At 40.0% G+C, this 18,743-nt stretch overlaps 2 protein-coding genes across 3 annotated transcripts; both read left to right on the top strand.

Moving 5' to 3' along the window:
* The first annotated feature begins 2,753 nt into the window (after positions 1-2,753).
* Positions 2,754-5,833, top strand: nfkbil1 (nuclear factor of kappa light polypeptide gene enhancer in B-cells inhibitor-like 1). Its single transcript, XM_023406460.2, has 4 exons — positions 2,754-3,145; positions 3,237-3,349; positions 4,661-4,772; positions 4,860-5,833. Exons 1-4 carry the CDS (start codon positions 2,782-2,784, stop codon positions 5,447-5,449), a joined length of 1,179 nt encoding a protein of 392 aa, XP_023262228.1. The 5' UTR covers positions 2,754-2,781; the 3' UTR covers positions 5,450-5,833.
* Positions 5,834-6,649: 816 nt separating this feature from the next.
* atp6v0a2a (ATPase H+ transporting V0 subunit a2a) lies at positions 6,650-17,968 on the top strand. Of its 2 annotated transcripts, none has more exons than XM_023406499.2 (20): positions 6,650-7,505; positions 7,998-8,076; positions 8,278-8,375; positions 9,931-10,068; positions 10,451-10,527; positions 10,619-10,745; positions 11,063-11,145; positions 11,238-11,331; positions 11,432-11,644; positions 11,960-12,110; positions 12,221-12,360; positions 12,448-12,605; positions 12,732-12,822; positions 12,914-13,032; positions 14,587-14,797; positions 14,893-15,012; positions 15,116-15,232; positions 15,970-16,087; positions 16,207-16,378; positions 16,924-17,968. In XM_023406499.2, exons 1-20 carry the CDS (start codon positions 7,395-7,397, stop codon positions 17,024-17,026), a joined length of 2,520 nt encoding a protein of 839 aa, XP_023262267.1. In that variant the 5' UTR covers positions 6,650-7,394; the 3' UTR covers positions 17,027-17,968. The 2 variants fall into 2 exon arrangements, with proteins under 2 accessions (XP_023262267.1, XP_023262266.1); XM_023406498.2 differs by having other exon boundaries at positions 6,651-7,505; positions 10,430-10,527.
* Positions 17,969-18,743: the final 775 nt, after the last annotated feature.

The following is an 18,743-nucleotide window of genomic DNA, read 5'->3' on the forward strand; positions in this document are numbered from 1 at the left end:
CTGTCCTAACAATGGAGGCTGACCAGCACAGCCAGAAGACCGGACCTTGAGCCTGGTCTGACCATAACGCGGTAGGATGAGATGCTGATCTCTGGAGGGTCTTGGACAACCCTTGGCTTCCTGCCGCCTGGGCCTGCAGTGCTCCTCCCTGCCCCATCCCAGGAGGATTACAGACCTCACAGACAGGATAGGAGTCAGCAGGCCATGCAGGAAAGGAGGGGGGTGGGGGGCAAGGTAGAGGTTCCTGATCGGGGATATCCTGTCTTTAAGAAGCATCTCTCTGTCTTTAGGGCCCTCTGCAAGAGATGCTTTCTCCACCTGAGGTCTTGGAGGACAAGGGTACCCACTTCTTCTGCATTGGGGATGTGAGGAAACACCCAAACGGTGTGTTATCGTCCCCGAGAATGTGTGACAAAAAAAAAAAACATCTTCAAATAAGACAATAAAGGTCTTAAACATGTAGTAAGTGGCAGACATGTGACTCAAACACCTGAGGTGATAGATCAGATGTCTCTCTCTCTCTTTCCCTCCCTCACCCTCTGTTCTCACTCTTTCTCTGTCACTCCTGAGATGGCCGAAATTTCAAAGGCGGTCACAGAAGACAGCCATCGTTAGTGGAGACACGTCGTTTCCGACAGCAAAAAAGAGCGGAAGTGGCCAAGCTTTGGGTGACTCCGGATCTCGGTATTTGTGAGGCTCGGAGTTGATCATCCTCTTCACAGTGCACAAAGCTCCCCTTCATTCCCTCCTCTATCCTCTCTGTTGTGCATCCTTCCCTCTCTCAGGCCTAAATGGATGCACTGTCATCTGCAGCAGGACCGAGCCAGTTCAGACGCTCAGCTGCACTGATGCAGGCATCACAGGTAAAGAGCGCATGTGCTAACAAGAAATGACTGTATGTAAGAACTTCACCTAGAGAAGCTGTGTGGTACAGTTTTCACTGACCTAGTAACCGGGATGCAGATAAGGTCCAAATTGTATCTCGCTGTATCCTGTACCAACTGTCCTCTGTTTTTGCAGCCACATATTGAAGGACTCTGTCACAACAAGCAGCTGCCACACACAGATTGTGTGTGTGTGTGGTAAACTGTGAGCAACTGTTCAAATCAAGACTGGAATTTTAAGTATTGTTTGCACTTAGGTTCTTCAAGAATCTGCATATGAGATGAAATAACTTTACTCTGATTCTGGACTGATCATTTTATATTGTTCAGCCCCTGCATGCTTTGTTATAAGCCAATTCATTTAATCATGTATGTATCATGTTGATGTGTTTGTGGCCCACATGAAAATGGTAACCTTAATTTCCTAAAGATCCCCTCCAAACATGTTTTAAGTCATATAAATGTGGTTTAAATAATAAATTGTATCTATTTATATCACTGAAGTTGCAGGTTTCCACATCAGACTTGTGTCAGTTGCAAAATTGGACCATGATTAGACCCAAAATTCTTTTGCTGTCACCAAATCATACTCTTATGTCTACATCCTAAACTCAGGTTTAAGGCGAGCTCTGAGAAATGTTTCCTCTTCAGCAGATGAATGTGAAAAAAACGTTCTAATGCAAACCCTGGGCATACATCATCCTCAAACATCCAAGCACAGTAATAGTAAGCTTTGTGGAGGGAAATGTTCAATTCTGCAGCAAGTTTCAGGATCACTAAAAGTCAATCTGTGCATCTGCAATCATTTTTTTCAAAGTCACAACTGACTCGGGGTTTTAAGCATGCAGGTTTCATCAAAAAATCTAAATTTCTCATTTTCAATTGTGGAAGCTGAAAAAAAAAGTTACAAAATAGAAATAGAAGTCAGTGTAGGGAATTGTATAAATGCACTTGTTTCAAAATAGAAAATGGTTGACAATGGGGTATAGGTTTAATCAAAGTCAAATACATTGTCATAACACATAAAGTTCATAGAGAAACATTATGAATGAGAAAAAAAGAAAGTTATATTGGAAGAATTGGAAGTACAAAGATGACTTCTAATGACATCTGCCTAACCAGTGGCATGCTGAAAGGAGGCCGAGGCACAGAAACCCACAGAGAGCAGGAATGGCTTATAAATACTGAGCAATTAGCCATGTAGAAGGTGACAACACAGTCCTTCAAGTATGAAAAACATCACTGTAATGCCAAACTCTTGTAAGTCAGAGTGGTTTGTTTTCCTATCATTAAAAGAAGAATGGAGTTCCAGTTACATTTTATAGCAACCTGTTCAACAACAATGTGCTCTGAGTCAGTTACAGTGTCATGGAACACAGGTTTACTTTATCAATTACTTTATCAATTAATGTCAGATTTATAAACAGGTCAATACTGACACCTAGTGATAATACCGTAAACACCCTGTCCCCGGTGCATTTGTGTCCCAGCCGTTGCTAGCTTCCTTGTTCGATTTTTTTTTTTTTTAATATATTTTGTTTAATTTTAAAAGTGCAAAAAGACATTTTCAAGCAGATGTAAAAGTTGTTTAAGCTGCCACAGGCTGAGTCATAATAAATCATTAAGAAGTTCATAAACAAATGTTATGAAATAGAACTTCAAAATAAATATATGAGATATAAAATAACTTTGAGTAAATTTGAGACAGATGACCTCCGTGGATGGTCTTATAATACATCAATGATGACCTCTTGCTGTAAGGTGGCCTGTTGAATACTGACACCTAGTGACAGTAGCGGAACCATTCTGTCCCCGGAACTTTGGTGTTCGCGCCGTGCTAGCATCGGACTTATTTAGAAGACGGTCCGAATTAGCTTATGCCAGAGCATTCTTGCTAATGCAAAGCTCGAAGGCCTTTCAAAGCTATTATAACCAGACAATAAACATAATTATAAAAAATAAACCGCCTGCTCAGTCTGTACTAAGCATGGTGTCTAACAAACAGAAGCGGGTGTGGAGGTACGTGGAGGACGGCAGTTTGTTGAAGCTGAAGTCGTACCTGAGGAAGCACCGGGACCTGGATGTGAACTTCTCCCAGGGCAAGAGGCAGAGGAGCCCGCTGCACCTGGCCTGCTGCCTGGGAGACGACGCCGTCCTGCGGCTGCTGCTGAAGCACGGAGCCGATGTTCTCCAGAGGGACCATAAAGGAGACACAGCGCTACACACAGCAGTCAACAGGGCTCTCAAACACGGGAAGACAGGTGAGAAGGACCGGAAAAGAAGCTGGTGTATTATTATTGTGTGTATTGCGTGTGTAATTATTAACCGGTATATGTTTTTGTTTTCTTTCAGCGTATGATGACCTGGTTGTGCCCCTGAAGAAGAGCTGTCCAGAGGCTATGAACGCTCCTAACAGTGCTGGAGTCACACCTGAGGACCTGCTGAAGTGGATGAAACATACAGAGGTAGTTTGAAGCTGTTACAATAAACTGTAGAGCTGCTAGTACAATCAACACATCCAGAAAAATTAAGAAAAAAGTAAAAATTCCCTTCACCACTCATCAAATAGGTTTTTTTTTTTTTATCTAAGTAGAACTCCAAAACCCAAAGGCATTCAGTTTTCAGTTTACAGTGATTTAAAACAGACAGAAGCAACACATTATCACACTGAAGAGGCTGAAACAAGCAAGTGTTTTTGCTGTTTTTTCAGCAGTATTAGACAGGATAACGACTTTATAGCAGTGAGTGAGCAAAGTCGACCAACAGAAAATTGACCAGCAACTATTTTTATAATATAGTAATCTTTTCTGACAAGCAGAAATGCCAAACATCCTTAAATTTCAGTTTCTTGATTTGAATGTGTGTATTTGCTGCTTTTCGTCATCATATGTGATAGTAAACTGAATATATTTGGGTTTTCAACTGTTGCTCATGTAAAACAAGGGAATTTGAAGATGGTGTAATGGTTGTTTATTTTTCATCGTACTTTTCAACATTTCATCGACAAAACAAATCTGCTGATCATTAGATTATCACAGATTCTGATAGCGGCATGTATTTAAGCCATGAAGTAAAGAGACTATGCAGAACAGAGATGCAAATGATGCTGCATGTTAAAGGTAATGCATCACACAATTTTTGTCCTGTACTCACAAGTTCATTTTTCAACTGGTAAACATCCTGCTCAGGACATATTTATATCACAGTTTTGTACTGGCCACCCTTATGGGTCCCATTTGTCTGATTCTTGGTGGTATAACTGATCAAACCTGTAACTTTATCAAAGCAGCATTTGAGACCATATCTCAAGAAAAACACACACACACACACACACACACACACACACACACACAAACACATAAAGACACAGTGAGTGTAACCCAGACCAAGTTATATTTGATCATTCAAGTGATTTATAATGTATTGTTCTTTTTTTTAATTCTTATTACACATACTTTACTTTAACTGCGTACCAGTAAGTATACCACAGTATTTTAAGACAGGACTGCAACTAATGATTATTTTCATTGCAGATTAATCTGCCAATTGTTTTGTTGTTGTTGTTGTTGTTGTTGACCAATTGATGAATTATTTGGTTAATAAAATGTAAGATAATTGTGTGACATGTCCATAACTGTTTCCCAGACTCCAAGGTAATATCTTCAAATGTCTTCTTTTTTTGTCCAAAAAAATCATATCAGTTTACATATAAAACAGAAATGCAGCAAATAATTAAATGAGAAATGCTGGGAATCCTTTACTTGTGTTCTTCACAGAGTGCAGAAAACATGAGTCGTCCACCTAAAACAGACCCTGAGAAGGAGTGGCTGGAGAAGCTGTTTGGTGAATGCGAGGATGAATTCTGTGAAACTTTTGGAGTATATGATGGTAAATTCTAAACTCCTTCTTTGATGCTGAACTTTAATTTGATTTTCTCCACTTGATTATGACATTGCTGCTGTATTTGTTTCACAGCTGATGATTTTCTTCCTGTTGATGACGATGATGAAGATTTTGGGGACTGGGCTGATCGTATTAGGAAAGAATATTTCGACAAAAAGCACGCAGAAGCTCAAAGACTAGCAGCATCATCTTCTGGATGGAAAAGGAAGAAGAGTAAACAAGAAAGAGAGCAGGAAGAGCAAAGCCGCAAGGAGCTGCATGAAAAGCTTCAGAGGGAACATGAAGAGTATCTGGCTCGAGCAGCACGTAAAGAGGAAGAGACTCGGCAGGGCAAGAAGCGCAGGTACGATGAGAAGTGTGAAGCTACTTTCCGTGGTGGCTCTTCGGCTGGCAGCACAAAGCTGAGCTACAGTGACATCCCCTGGCCAGCTCCAAGGGGAACAGTGCAGGAGATGGTGGATGTGATGTTGCACGGTGTGGACCGAAAAGATGTGCCAGTGTTTCGTAAAATGCTCCGAAAGCAGCAAGCGCTGTGGCATCCTGACAAATTTGCTCAGAGATGTGAAGCTCGTTTAGAGGAGAAGGACAAGCAGAGGATCCTGGATACAGTCACAGCTCTGTCACAGGAGCTCAACAGACTGGCTCAGAGTCTCAGGACTTAAAATAACATTTTATTTAAACTTCATTTTACATGCTTTTCTAGAAATGTGTGTGTCTAAAACTGTACTATACTCACATTTATGCATTAATGTACCATGGATTTCATGCATTTTCCACAGCAATTTGTCTGCTACACTTGCCATAGCTTTAATAATTTATACATATTTTTTTGTCGCTGAGGTCATAGAGAGGATAAGCCAGTGGTCATAGTGGTTTGATACCCAGCTCCTCCTGTCCACATGTCAGTGTTCATCATCATTTGCAGAATTAAGACAGCATTAGATGGTACCCAGAGAGTTGTGTAGTTTTGATCTTGGATTGAAAAAGGACTATGAACATGGTTTTGTGTAATAGCTGATTTAAAAAAAATAAATTAATTAACATCATCCAGATTTCTCTAACCCTGAGTAATTTGTGTCAAGTCATGTGGGCCTACTACCAGTATTTTTACTCTTGCGTTTAACTGCGTGTAGTCCGTCTCATCAAATGGATACTCGTTCACGTGATCTGCGGCTTTATTCAAACACGCAGTAATTATTTTTTTCAAGAGAATTTTTTGTAAAACTACCAAAATTAACAACACCAACACAATAAAACACTTGAAATAGGGGATTGCTCGTACAAAGAAAGGCAGACGGCCGGTCTGCTTTCAGTGATGGAACAGAATAAGAAGATGCGTTGGTTGCCAGGTTTCTGAGACAACCCCCTTTTTTTTTTCTCCTTTTTTTTCTGTTGCAAAAGCAGTGTTGCCACTGTGGAGCATAATTTAAAGTGAGACAACGGACGTGTATTCAACCAAATTATATACTATTGCTAACTTTGTTCCATATTTAGAAAACTGAAAGCATGTCTATTTCATTAAGTTTACCACATAATTTGAAAACAAAATAGTACCAGTAACTTAATTGACAAAATTATAATACAGACTGATGGTCTAGATTTCAGTTTTCTAGATAAATATACCTTATATATCTAAAGTATTTCACTTTGGATTATAAAAACTCATTTACGTATTAATTTAATTCATTTTTTTATTGTTGATACTGTGACTACAGTGCCTTCATCTCAGAAAGCCTTTTGTTTGAGCTGCAGAAACATTTAACGCGCTTCATTGTGTTAAACAAATTTAGACTCAAATACATCAAATAACTGGTGTTGACATAGCAAGGAGTTGGAAAGCCGGTTACGAGTCGACACAGTGCAAAGTCAGTCAAACTACATTTATGGTGAGATATTAGCTAACTATTATTTAGTTAGTCCCTGTCTGGCTGTTTGCCGTCAAACCAAACCTGTATCTCCTATACAGCAACACCTCTCCTCTTGTGGATCAAGGAAAAAACGATTATTTCAGAGGATGCGACAATATCTGGCAACCCGGAGACGCAATCTGTGTCAATTGCCGGCCGACGTAGCTCGAATAAAGGCCGTAGCCTATTTCTGACTGTGGCTTTTTTTAACGTGTGAGGCTGCCGTTAGCCCCTTTTGTCTACATGGCGGGTTGATGATTTATCCTTTAGTCCGCCTGTTGCTCGTTTGTGTCCGGCCAGCGTCGCGTCGTCGCCGTGTTTTCGCGCTGTAATGACAGGTGTTCAAGGTAAAGAGCCCACACGATGACGCCTGGCGCTGCGATCGCTCGATGCGAAAGGTGCATTAGGGAGGTTTCTGCCTTTGTTTTCATATTGTTTATTCAATAGACATCAGGCGGCTGTGGAGAGGTAGAAAAGACGCGGCGCGACGACCAGACACAGGATGGAGGATGTTCTCCCTTCTTCTGAAAATCGTCAATATTAATGGACAGTAATTAATCCTCGCGGGGAGGTTAATTGGTTAAGAGGTTTAAAGCGACGTAGCGACTCGTTGAATATTGTGATGTCCTATTTTCGTTTGTAGTGAACGGCTCGTCGTCCAGGTTCTGTAGGCTACAGGCAGATTACAAGGCAGATAAAGATGGTGTTTCGGAGTGAGGAGATGTGCTTGGCGCAATTGTTTCTGCAGTCCGGCTCTGAATATGACTGCATTAGTGAGCTCGGAGAGCTGGGGCTGGTCGAGTTCCGAGATGTAAGTAGAGAGGCTGATGATGCACACACTCATTTCTCTAAATGTGTCAACTCCACCACCAGGTTGAACGTCTTTGTTCTTCAATATTTGTATTCTCTTATCTGACAAAGACGGAATAAATTGTTTATACCCACCTCTCATTTTCTTTCTGATTATGCTAAGATGTTTGAGTATAGATAGGCCTAATTGATCTTGTGCACTCCAGTTCTTTCTATCTATCTATCTATCTATCTATCTATGTATCTGAGTTTTCATATCAATTTTCTCCACAGTACTTTAAAAATATACACTGATAATATATCATGGTTTAATGTCAGAATACTCCTTATTGCACTTGTTAAAATGTTTAACAATATCTAAACTATAATAAACAACTTTTAACAATATTACAACCGGTGTCAGATTATTTAACAACGATGGATCCTGTTGTGTATGCGTTGACTGATGCAGTAACTTGCAGCCACCTGACCTGTGATGCTCCTCTGGTTTCAGCTTAATCCAAGTGTCAGCTCATTCCAGCGACGCTTCGTCAGCGAAATCAAGAGATGTGAGGAGATGGAGAGAATTCTGGGTAAGAGAGCAGTGCACCTGGGATGGTTCACATGGGAGTAGCCTGAACATACTCCTAGACAATTAATCTTCAGGGTAGCGAACGGCTTGTGGCTGATTGTGTTTTGTAAAACGGTCCCTCAGAGGTGAAGATTTCACAGCTAGGTCTGACACTTAAGTGTTAATTACCATGAAACAAACCATCAGCATTTTTTGTTGATAGGCTTCCTTCTGAGGGAGATCCAAAAGGCTCATATAGCTGTTCCAGAGGAGGATGAGAGTCCACTTGCTCCTCCCCCAAGACAAGTCCTGGAGATCATGGTAAGTTTCATTTGAACCTGATTTTACTATCAAAGTGCCAACTTTTCATAGTGTATAATTGAGTTTATTTACATACACACTAGTGTCCTGGTCTTGATCATGTTTGGATATAGCATTAATCTGTAACATAGAAAAGCCTGGCTATTTATATCACTACCGGATTCTAATATTATACATTGTATGCCACAGTGCATGCATCTTTGACTCCTGTTCACTGCCAGTTTCCTTTCATTTTCTCTTCAAGTGGTTTTATGCTTGGAAAAATCATATTATTCCCCATTGTCTAACCATTTCATACATATACACTGTTCCAGTCCTTCAAATGGAAATATTCTAGATGTCTTATGTCATTTTATGCACAATTTACCCAAATTCAGCCGGACATATTTGGTAAATTTGGTAACTTAAGAAACCTTGTGATCTCCACTTGAATTCGATATAAAGTTCTGCGGGACTGAACAAACTTTGGCTACACAGCATAAGTTGGCACCACCTGTACCGCCGGCAGAACAGTGGGATTATGAGGTTGTATGTCTGTGATTTCTGTAGCGACTGAGTCACTTCAGCAGCTGAGAGCCCAGTTTAGTTTTTGGCTGCCTGACTCTGCTGCATTTACCACTCTGCTGGATTTAGCTTCTCCATGTAATCATCAGTAATGGAAGATGAAAGAGACAATAAAATTGATCCTCTGCACTACTGACGTCAGACTTTTACTTTCGTTTCAGTGCGTAGTCGGTCATTACATCACACCTACAGCATATAGGCAGGATGCTCCCAAAACCCAATCATAATGGGGATGTTAGTATGTTAATGCACTGATTGTGCTCTCCTTAGTGATTATCTTTCTATCTATCTATCTATCTATCTATCTATCTATCTATCTATCTATCTATCTATCTATCTATCTACACTGTTGCTCATGAAGTTGGAATAAAATATTTTTGACTTCTTTCCATGAAATGGTTGTGACAATGTGATTTATTTCATTTAACCTGGGTAATTGGGACACATAATGTAATCATTGCACCTGGTCAAAAGTGATTACTGATGCATTTAAATAGGAATAAACAGAGGATTGTGTCTGAAAACAAAATTATTCCAACTTTATGGGCAACAGTGTATATAAATATATATATAGATATATGTATATATATCTATATATATATGATATTATAAAGCAAGACTGTACTTTGCAAATCAAAAGTTGAATTCATAAGCCATAAATTTCATAGCTGCTCAAATCCAGTACAGTTTTGCCACCACAGTTTTACTTGGTCTGGTATGACCAGTAGCTTTGGTTGCTAATTTTAGCAAATGCAAGCAAACCAAACTAAATATTAATGTATAGTGGATATTATTGAGTCATTTGGCTGATTTTATTACTGTTTCCCACTTGTGCTAATGTTATAACACCGTAGCCTTTCAGCTAAATGGTCAGCATTTTACATTATCCCATAATTGTCAGTTGTAGCCACAGTGGCCGCTGCTAACCAGAAGTTAGATAGTTTTGCTTTTAGTTATCTTAAGTTAAGTAATCTTATCCTGCGATGTTCAGGAGCAGCTCCAGAGGCTTGAGATGGAGCTCAGCGAGGTGGCGAGGAACAAAGAGAAGCTGCGGAGGAACCTCCTGGAGCTCACCGAGTACACACACATGCTGAAGATCACGCGGACCTTCATACACAGCCGCTCCAGAGTGAGTGTATTTCTACCCGGCTGCTCATTTATCGCACGCACCAACCCCGTGTCATGTACTGCTTTTTTGTCCCCGTCCTACTCTGTTTGCATCTCACCAACAACGTCTTGTTTTCTTGTTGCTGCCGTGTCTTGTTTCCCTGGGTGACAGAGGTGGAAGTAGTGCTGACTTTAATTAATGACACGGTCACACTGCAGCTGCTACAAGCAGCACCTGATTCATCCTTCCTGCCCTCTTATAAAAAAAGAAGGAGAAACATCTCATTTCAGTGTGTGAACATTGCATCGGCTTTGAGTAGAACCATGTGAAGAGCTGTTACTGTGCGCTGTCATGAATGAAACATGTTCCTTTTTATAATTAGCATGAGGCTCTTGGTCCCCAGTATGAAGAATTCCCTACTATGGAGACAGACTCGGTGACAGGATGCACCGGTATGCAAAGACTTGGAGCCAAGCTGGGGTGAGCTGCAGGATGTCATAATGTGTACAGTTCCATTATCATTAAGAAATGACCCCTAAACTTAATCTGATTTAATCTCTCCTGGTTGTAGGTTTGTTTCAGGTCTTATCCAGCGGGTGAAGGTCGAGGCCTTTGAGCGCATGTTGTGGAGAGTGTGTAAAGGTTACACCATCCTGAGCTACGCAGAAGTGGATGAGAACCTCGCTGATCTTGACACTGTGAGTTGAATTACATACTTTGCAACGGAGATGAGAAATAACGTAGCATTCCTCCTGCCTCAAAATCAAACAGGGACTATTTGTTTTTCCAAACTGCAATTGTGATTATTGCTTGAATATTTATGAATATTCAATGTTATAGAGAAATAGAATTGAAACCAAGTTTTCAAGGGCTAAAAGTAAGTTTTGAGGCATAATTTATGCATATCAAATTGGTACTTTATCAGCAAAAAATAAGTAATTTTCATTACTCTGTGACTTGTTGTAAGGCTGTAGAAATAACTTTCTACAGCAAATTCCCGTTTGTGTTGTTTCAGGGTGAGATAAGCAAAAGTGTTGTGTTCCTCATCTCTTTTTGGGGAGACCAGATTGGACAAAAAGTTCAAAAGATCTGTGACTGGTAAGAATGCCATAATCAGATGACTTTACTTGTCAATACCTGATGTATTCTCCTTCATTATTACCATACACATCTTTCTTTGTTCTCCTCAGTTACCACTGTCATCTTTATCCGCACCCTGAGAATGACGAGGAGCGGGCAGATGTGTTGGACAGCTTAAGGACGCGCATCCAAGACCTTAACAATGTAGGACTGACATACATTAGCATTAAGGCTTTTGATCCAAACAGGAATATGTAACATGCAAACATATTCTTAGTGAGTTTAACACTGGTGTTTCCTGCAGGTGCTGCACCGCACTGAGGACTACTTGAGGCAGGTTCTGCAGAAGGCCTCAGAGTCAGCCTACACCTGGGTTGTGCAGGTCAAAAAGATGAAGGCTATCTATCATATCCTCAACCTCTGCAGCTTCGATGTCACCAACAAGTGTCTGATTGCTGAGGTCTGGTGTCCCGTCAGTGATCTGGCAAACCTGCGGGGGGCGCTGGAAGAAGGCTCAGTGAGTGAAAAATGTATAATTACAACTAAAATTGTGATTCATTTGTGACCACCACTGTTTATCATTGTTTATAATGTTTATCTGTTGTTGGGAATGAAATAATTTCAATGCACCTGCACATGAAAATCTACTTTTTCACATTAAATCAAGAACTTCTTAACCCTTACCCTAACCCTTACAGCGCGGTTACATTACACACTGCAAAAAGTCAGAATGGAGCTCCAAACCCACGTTTTCAATGTCACAGGGATTTCAAATGCACATTTGAGCCCCGAGATCAAATCCTTCATTTTCTTATATGTTTTTTATCATCAGAGAAAAGGTGATGCCACTGTTCCGTCCTTTGTGAACCGCATCCCCAGCACTGACACTCCTCCTACCCTTCTAAGAACCAACAAGTTCACATCAGGCTTTCAGAGCATTGTGGAGGCTTATGGGGTAGGGGACTATCGCGAGGTAAGCCCAGGTAAGTACTAATATTATATCTAGTAAAGAACAGTAATGTATCTCCAGCAGTAGCGTTTGCCTTGGAGAAGATCAGAGTATGTACACTGAGTATGTTTCTCTTATTGGCAGCTCCCTACACCATCATCACATTCCCCTTTCTGTTTGCTGTGATGTTTGGTGACCTCGGGCACGGGATGGTAATGAGTCTCTTCGCCTTGTGGATGGTGCTGACAGAAAAAAAGCAGAAGAAGAAACGCTCCAGTAATGAGGTCGGAACGAGTTTCCCTCTTATCCATAATGCAGAGTCTGATTATTGTAAATTAGTTTTGGCTGATAACTGTGTTTGTTGCTCCCAGATATGGGTGACGTTTTTCAACGGGCGTTACATCATCCTAATGATGGGGCTTTTCTCTGTCTACACCGGGCTGATTTACAATGACTGTTTCTCTAAGTCTCTCAACTTATTTGGCTCTGGCTGGAGCGTGAAGGCTATGTTCACAAATCAGCAATGGACGTGAGTTGTCAATACAAATACACACATTCAGAACCACAGGTTTTGTGTTCTGCACGTGTCGTTTTAATTGGTGCTTCAGAGTTTTCTAATTGGTTTTCTTTTTCTTTTTTTTTTGTTACATTGCAGAAACAAAACACTCCAAACAAACGCCTTGCTCACGTTAGACCCTAATGTCAGTGGTGTTTTCAGTGGACCGTACCCGTTTGGCATTGATCCTGTGAGTACATGCACTCAAGACATTACAGGCAGAATATAACTGACTCATTCTCGTTTCATTTTCACTGAGTTGCTTTCTAATATTGCATCAGATATGGAACATGGCGGTGAACCGACTCTCATTCCTCAACTCCTACAAGATGAAGATGTCAGTGGTTATTGGGGTCATCCACATGAGCTTTGGAGTGGTGCTGAGTGTCTTCAATCACTTGTGAGTGACTGCAGAGTTACTGTCCATGTCAGTAACCTTACATCACTTTTGATCGGATAAAATTGAATTTGGGAGCGCTTGATGGATAGATAGATATATATCATCGCTCTGTGCATTGTGATTGGCTGAGAGGTATTTTCATCAGGGCCAGTGTCTGCTGATACAGCACTACAACTGCCCCAACTCTGCTTTTTGCACTTATATTGCAGAGGCCTTGTTAACCTGCCAGAAAGGCTACACACACTAACCGGGATTGATGGTTTTACTGGATGAAAATCACCTCTAATAACTTTGTTAAATGCATTGGCTTTGGAATATGTGAATGTCTTCAATGAACAGTAGATGGTGTAAGTGAAAAAGCAATGGTACAATGGTGCCTTTCACAGTTAAAGAATGAGTCTGGTGATATATTATATTCTTCATATGCTCAACAAATCCAATGAAAAGAACAAAACTAACTCTAAATGGATCTTACTAAGTGTTGTGTGTCGCCAAAGCCTGATATATATGATTCCTCTGTGCCATAGAGCTCCACACACGGTTGCACTGGGTGACATGTTCCTTCATTACCATGAATATGGGCACTGTAGTTTATTTTGACTCAATCCCACATGCACCAGCCTGCTGCCAGAAATACTCACAAGTGCACCAAATCCACAGCTGAAAATAGCCTCGTGCAAAAACTCTTATTTACTCCTGCTTGAGTAACATTTGTTAAAAAAAATTTTAAAAAAAACTACAGTGCCCAGCTGTTTTAGGATATTATGTAAGCTTTTCAAAAAAATCAAACTTTATTCATGATCACTTATTTAAAGATTTAGGAATCAATGGGCTTGAGGTTGAGATGCACAGATATGGCGAAATATTGCGAGATGGACTAACACGTTGTTGGTTGTGGTCTTTTAATGGGCTTTGTCGACAACAACAAAAATATAGAATACTGCCACCCTCGTCCTTTAAGCTGCAGTCCAACTTGCTTTGCAAGGAAGTGAGTGACTACAGCGCAGAGTACTATCTCTATCTATCTATCTATCTATCTATCTATCTATCTATCTATCTATCTATCTATCTATCTATCATCTATCTATTTATCTATCTATCTATCTATCTATCTATCTATCTTCATGTCTTCTTGGCTTCATGTGTACAGCTTCCAACAAATAAATATGTATTTTGTTGGATTTAAAGTGATCTTGGTCAGTCATTAATATTTGAGGAATCTGTGGAAATCAATGAATGGGTACTTAACTATGTGGACTATATTTTTTCATTACTAAATTACAAAGTTTTTCCATGAGACTTAATAGGAAATTAAAAAGAAATTAAAGGACCTGTAAAATGAAGAAATGCTTTACTTTATATCATTAGTGTCTCAAAAGCTATTTTTAATGTCACTAATGAATGTTGTATACTAGCAGTTGTGCACTAATGATCATGCTATACAGTGCAATATTGGCATTGATGCTCTATGTCTTTGTTATATTGAGGAGTCCAGTCAATATAATCACCATCTCATCACTTTCTTTATTCCTATACTCTGTTCTCTCCCTTCAGGCACTTCCGACAGAAATTTAATGTCTATTTGCTGTTTCTTCCTGAGCTGCTCTTCCTGCTCTGTCTCTTTGGCTACCTGGTCTTCATGATTGTCTACAAGTGGTTGGCATTTGGTGCACGAGACTCCAGCCAGGCTCCCAGCATCCTCATCCACTTCATCAACATGTTCGTGATGCAGGGGAAGGATATCACTCCTCTTTACCCAGGACAGGTATGTGTTGACAAGATCGTCAGAAGTAACATCTGTTTATCTGCTCTTGATCCTTGTTAATCCATGTGTTTGTGTTTGTCATCTTGATTCCACAGACTGGGCTGCAAATTTTCTTAGTTGTGATAGCTATGCTTTCAGTTCCTGTGCTGCTGTTAGGGAAACCTCTTTACCTGTATTGGCTGTATCGTGGAGGCAAAGGCCTGCGCAGACGCAGGGTGAGTCTAGTCGAAGATGTTGCGGCATCATGAGTCTGTTTCCTACCTAAGCAGCTTTTGATTCATTCGTCATTATTTATGAAACACTATTGTCACACCTCAGGGTTATGAGAGGGTGAGGCGTGTAAGTGAGGATGATAATTCCACAGCACCATCTTATGAAGATGATGAAGAGGAAGGACTTGATGAAATCACCGGCAGAGAAGTTCTTCCCAAAGAGGTCAGAGATCCACCATTATCCTGTGCTTGTATATTTCAAGCAAGTATGCAACTCTCTATTGGGATGGTGCATGTAACATTTTGAGGTGTATGGAGGACCAGGGAAATCACAATAATAATACAAAATAAAAATAAACAAACAAACAAAAATAATACAGCATTTTTCTTTAATTTCATATTTTAAAAGGCATTAAAAATAGGAATTGTAAAAATAATTTATGAATGAACTATCAATCCATTAATAAATACTTAAGATTTAAAAATGTATTTACAAAAACAACATAAAACACTCATTAAATACACCATTTATAAATAAATGTATTAATTCATGAATTAATAAAAGAATTAGAAAAAATTGGAAAAATAGAATTTGTATTTGAAAATTTGAAAAGGCATTTTAAAAATGATAATACATACCTGGATTCCTTCTTCCATTCCTTTTTTCCAGCTGCTTTTCCTTTTCCTATTAGCTAATGGTTTTTCTTAGTCGTTTAGCTTCTCCTTTTAGCCTTTCTGTGACCCTCTGGGCCTGGTCCTCCATACATGAGTCCTATTTGCACAGCTAATGGTAAGATGTGCTGTGGTTGTTGGTTAGCGGTCACAGAAGAGAAAATTAGAGCAACAACAATAGTAGGAGGCAAAAGAAAAGAAACAGAAAATAATCAGTTGTGAAATTCCAATCACCAATCAGGATTAATTAAGTGATGTTTCTTACATCTTACTTTGATTGTTTTACAGTTTGACTTTGCAGATGTGCTCCTGCACCAGGCCATTCACACCATAGAGTACTGCCTGGGCTGCATTTCCAACACCGCGTCCTACCTGCGTCTCTGGGCTCTCAGCTTGGCTCATGCCCGTAAGTACAGTCACAAAAAGTAGCTTCTACGGACTTTTACTTTACCTTTCACATGAATTCATTTTTGTCTGTCTTTGTAAGCTGTGTGTCTTCATGGGCTCTGTTCTTATTGGTTGCAGAGCTGTCAGAGGTGTTGTGGTCCATGGTGATGCGCCTGGGTCTGAGGATCACCACAAGAGTTGGGATAGTGTTTTTGGTCCCTGTGTTCGGCCTCTTTGCCGTGCTCACCGTGTCCATCCTACTGGTCATGGAAGGCTTATCAGCGTTCCTCCATGCTCTCCGCCTCCACTGGTGAGTCTCAGTGGTACCAACTAACCTGGCTGTTCACTATCATTTTTCAGTTCAGCAATATAAAATAAAAAACTTGGGGCGCCCTGTTGGCTCACCTGGTAGAGCGCATACCATGACGGCTCAGTCCTAACCGAGTCTGATCCGCTGTCCTTTGCTGCATGTCATCCTCCCTCTCTCTCTCTCCCTGACTTTTCTGTCTCTCTCTCACTGTCGCTGTCAGAATAAATGAAAAAAAAGGCCTTCAAAAATAACTAAGTAAAAATAAAATAAAGTGATATGAGACAAGACATTGTCTTGGGACTGTAAGGCAGCATTGAAGTTAAATGATTCAATTTTGACTTATAAAGGGGAATTAAATAGAAAATATATAAAGTACCAAATATGAGCATAAATGATTCTTTATTGTAACACTACAGTATTAAGATTCACACTTTTTTTCAATATCACTCCTCTGCTTTATTGAGTTTCCTATTTCCATTCACCCTCTTCATCATTTATTGTGCCTTCATTAAAGTGCTCTTGCTTGCTTCTACACTTGATTTCAGGGTGGAGTTTCAGAACAAATTCTACCATGGGGCCGGTGTCAAGTTCGTGCCCTTTGACTTCTCCCTTCTGCCCTCTGTTTTTGAGCAAGATGGCTTGCTTTAAAAAAAATAAATAAAAGGACTCTGAAGGGCTGGATATGAGTGGAAGCAGACTTTATAAATGGGAAGGATGCTGGAAGCTGAAACAATTCACACTGTGATAACAAACCTTCAAGACAGTGGATTGAAACTCACTCTTGTAGCAACGTTTTTCACCATGACGATTTTTAAAATGTTATCGGCTGTGCTGACTGCCTTACTACTGTACCCAGCAAACCTCTGGATATGCAGAGGTTCAAAATTCTTGTTCCGTTATTTGATTTTGTGGGTGAGACATCGCTCAACACTCGTCACACCAGTTGGGTGAATTTAAATATTTAATTTGCATTGTGCTGTGTAAACTGGTTTTGTATTATTTGCAACATGGTATTTAAAATGAACAGTTATACAGTGCAATGTAAAGTTTAAGTATGTAACAACAACAATATACTGAAGACCATACGAAGCATCCTGATGTAGTGCCATAGAGATCTGTTTCTGATGATGATATGAGGATGCCTTTGGGTTTTATAAAACTGATCCTCCGTGTGATGAAGGAAAAGCTGTGGGCATCAAAATCTAAAAAACATTACTCCCCTGTTTGTGAGGCATATTGTCACAAAGCACTTTGCAGAAATGATTGTACAATTTAAAGTTTTCACTACTGACTGTGATGATGCCAAATGAAAATAATCAACTGTTAGCTGTTTGCTTCTTTACTTATTAATGCATTTATTTAAACGTAACCTCCCCTGTAACCAATAGAAAAATATCAAATACTCCAGAAAAAGTCAAGAAGCCTTAGGTCTTTCTTTGATGATATTGCTTATTGCATTTGTTAATGATAATTAATCATGGTATTTATTTAAATTATTGTCTGTACAAGAGTCCAATATTTTACCATTTTTATGTGTTGAATAAAGGTTTTGAGAAATGCAAGCAAATAAAGCATTCATGTTCAATGCCATTTTATTAGCTCTTTCATTCATTTATTTTAGTAGTAAGCTGTTAAATGATAACAAGAAATTACCTTAATAATCATTGATCAGGGCTGCACGGTGGTGCAGTGTTTAGCGCTGTCGCCTCACAGCAACAAGGTTCTGGGTTCAAGTCCCGGCTCGGCCGTGGGATCTCTCTGTGTGGAGTTTGCATTTTCTCCCCGTGCAAGTGTGGGTTCTCTCCGGGTACTCCGGCTTCCTCCCACAGTCCAAAGACATGCAAAATGGGGACTAGTCTTATGGGATACTCTAAATTGACCATAGGTGTGGCTGTGAGTGTGAACGGTTGTCTGTCTCTATGTGTTTGCCCTGCGATGGACTGGCGACCTGTCCAGGGCGTACCCCGCCTCTAGCCCGAAAAGATGCTGGGATAGGCTCCAGCCCCCCCGCGACCCTACTAGAGGATAAGCGGTAGAAAATGGATGGATGGATGGATGATTGACCAATCACTCTTAACTTATATTCCATTATTTGTTAAAGATAAATAGTCTCTTTTCATGGAGAGATCAGGTTTTGGCAGCACTAATTTGCACTGACATGGCTAGATTGTATTCTTGTTTGGGTGCCTCTTAATGAGAAAATGGAAACTTTAACCTTATAAGATAAAAAAGTGACATATATTATTGTGTGTCACATATGTAACTGTCTTGTATATTAGCCTGCTGGTAATTTAATTAACGAAATGGTAGGCCTATTAATAATCACATTATAGTGATAGGAAATATTTTGATCTAACAGCAAGCA

This window comes from Seriola lalandi, unplaced genomic scaffold (genome assembly GCF_002814215.2).
Source record: "Seriola lalandi dorsalis isolate HSWRI2012SDOR001 ecotype SW California unplaced genomic scaffold, Sedor1 jcf7180002054309, whole genome shotgun sequence".
NCBI lineage: Eukaryota > Metazoa > Chordata > Actinopteri > Carangiformes > Carangidae > Seriola > Seriola lalandi.

Coding starts and splice junctions, on each gene's coding strand:
- nfkbil1 (XM_023406460.2), top strand. CDS start 2,782: ATGCAAAGCTCGAAGGCCTTTCAAAGCTATTATAACCAGACAATAAAC. Junction 3,146..3,236: donor TCTCAAACACGGGAAGACAG/GTGAGAAGGACC, acceptor GTTTTCTTTCAG/CGTATGATGACCTGGTTGTG. Junction 3,350..4,660: donor AGTGGATGAAACATACAGAG/GTAGTTTGAAGC, acceptor TGTTCTTCACAG/AGTGCAGAAAACATGAGTCG.
- atp6v0a2a (XM_023406498.2), top strand. CDS start 7,395: ATGGTGTTTCGGAGTGAGGAGATGTGCTTGGCGCAATTGTTTCTGCAG. Junction 11,332..11,431: donor GCATCCAAGACCTTAACAAT/GTAGGACTGACA, acceptor TGTTTCCTGCAG/GTGCTGCACCGCACTGAGGA. Junction 12,111..12,220: donor CTATCGCGAGGTAAGCCCAG/GTAAGTACTAAT, acceptor TCTTATTGGCAG/CTCCCTACACCATCATCACA.